At 35.1% G+C, this 1,968-nt stretch overlaps 1 protein-coding gene across 1 annotated transcript; it reads right to left on the bottom strand.

The window, feature by feature from the left end:
* Positions 1-944: 944 nt before the first annotated feature.
* Positions 945-1,379, bottom strand: LOC104878773 (metalloendoproteinase 3-MMP). Its single transcript, XM_010649417.1, has one exon. It carries the CDS (start codon positions 1,377-1,379, stop codon positions 945-947), a length of 435 nt encoding a protein of 144 aa, XP_010647719.1.
* Between the last annotated feature and the right edge of the window lie 589 nt (positions 1,380-1,968).

Below are 1,968 nucleotides of genomic sequence, written 5' to 3' on the forward strand. Positions count from 1 at the left end.
TATTTTTTGGGAATTGTAGAATGTCTCTTTTCAAAATTCGAAATTTTCACTGAAAAATTGTTTGAATGAAAGACGTTGGAATATAATTCCATTTTTTTGTAATTATGGAGCATAAATTCAAAATTTTCCACTGTTTGAATGGAAATTGTGGAATGTATCTTTTGAACAAGCACTTTCAGTATAAATCCAATATTTTTAAAATTGTGGAAGGTATCAAGAAACACATTTCACAATTCCCAAAAAATGGAATTATATTGAAGGTGTTTCTTGAAGAGACACCTTCCATTATTTTAAAAAAATTGGGTTTATACTGAAAGTGTCTCTTGAAGAGACACTTTCCACAATTTTCATACATTGAAGAGAGACATCTTTAGCTTTAAAATCATTTCCACAAATTTTAATACATAGTGGATTTTGTGGAATTGTGTAAAGTGTCTTTCCAAGATACACCTTTAGTATAAATCTAATTTTTTGGAATTCCAAAAGGTGTCTTTTCAAGAGACACCTTTGACACCTTTTGTATAAATTAAAATTTTTAGGAATTGTAGAAGGTGTCTCTTCAAGAAACATCTTTAACTTTAAAATCAAATTCATAAGACATTCAAATTTGTCAAATTGTGGAAAGTGTCTCTTCAAGAGACACCTTTAATGCATATTGGATTTTTTGTCACGTGGAAAGTGTCTTTGCAAGAGACACCTTTAATGCATATTGGATTTTTTGCCACGTGGAAAGTGTTTTTTCAAGAGACACTTTTAATATAAATCAAATTTCCAAAATTGTAGAAGGTGTCTCTTCAAGAGACACCTTTAGCTTAAATTCAATTCTTTCATGATTTTGAAAATTGTGGAAGGTGTCTCTTCAAAAGACACCTTCCACGTGGCCAAAACTGCCGTAAATATATCAATATTTTCACAACTACCATTTTTTAAAATTGCCGCAAAAGTTAAAAAAACCCCCATTTCGCGTCTCCTGGGTAGAAAGCATAATGGGTGCCTATATTGAGATGGTGATGGCCATGAGGGTTGATAGTGTTTGAGCCAGAGGGGTGGTCTAGGATGCCACATCTTGGCCTGGACATCTGCGTGGCTGTCAGAGACTCAAGAATGTCTAGGATTTCGATGTGGTTCAGATGGTAAAAGGTCTGGAAGACTTTAATGGCAGACTCCAAGGCATCATCAAACTCATCAGTGTTGGTTTGGGAATAATGGGTAGAGCTCAGGTATCCATAACGTTGAAGGTATTGCTTCACCTTCTGGATGCCTTCCATTTTGTCTCCCTTTTTAGACCCCTTTGGATGCTTGAAAGACCTAAAGCTCTCCGGATGCTTGATCACCTCCATTGACTCCCTTGCTATTGGGTTGGGGAATTCCTCAGCCATCTTATGGAGCTTCATTTCAATGGTTCTAAGTCTTCTGACCATTCAAGTTTCACCACCTATCGTCTTCCCAGAAAAGAAAATAGCGGTTTGTGGTGAGCTGTATTGAAGAGCATATGAAGGGCAACTTCCCTCATATATCATTGTATTTTAAGTCTTGTGATGAACATGAACATCAACATATATTCAAAGTATGTTCACATTTCCTCAATAAAAACAGGCCTAGCCCCATAAAAATATAAGTAAATATGGTCAAACTTATCATAGAGATTTTCAGGGGAATCTTGTTACATAAACCTGCATGTCAAAATTGACCATAACCAATTGATTTGCATGCATTTTCAAACTTCACTTTTTGAACATAGTGAGGCATCTGTGTCAAGGAAAGGCCAATTGAGGAGAAAAAAACACAGAAAGAAAAGGACATTTCAATCCTTTTCTTATTTTTTCAATTTGATATGATGATTGTGAAGCAATCCTTATTTAGCTTTTGGTTGACAAACTCTTATATAGAAGAACTAGGTAAGTCAAAAATCAGTCAGTTGGAGATTCAGCTGGAAGAAGTTAGAGTAAGGATAGGCTTAGGCATAGA

Source organism: Vitis vinifera, chromosome 3, assembly GCF_030704535.1.
Source record: "Vitis vinifera cultivar Pinot Noir 40024 chromosome 3, ASM3070453v1".
Taxonomy (NCBI): domain Eukaryota; kingdom Viridiplantae; phylum Streptophyta; class Magnoliopsida; order Vitales; family Vitaceae; genus Vitis; species Vitis vinifera.

Bases quoted from the DNA above. Each gene is read 5' to 3' on its own strand.
- LOC104878773 (XM_010649417.1), bottom strand. From the start codon at position 1,379: ATGGCTGAGGAATTCCCCAACCCAATAGCAAGGGAGTCAATGGAGGTG.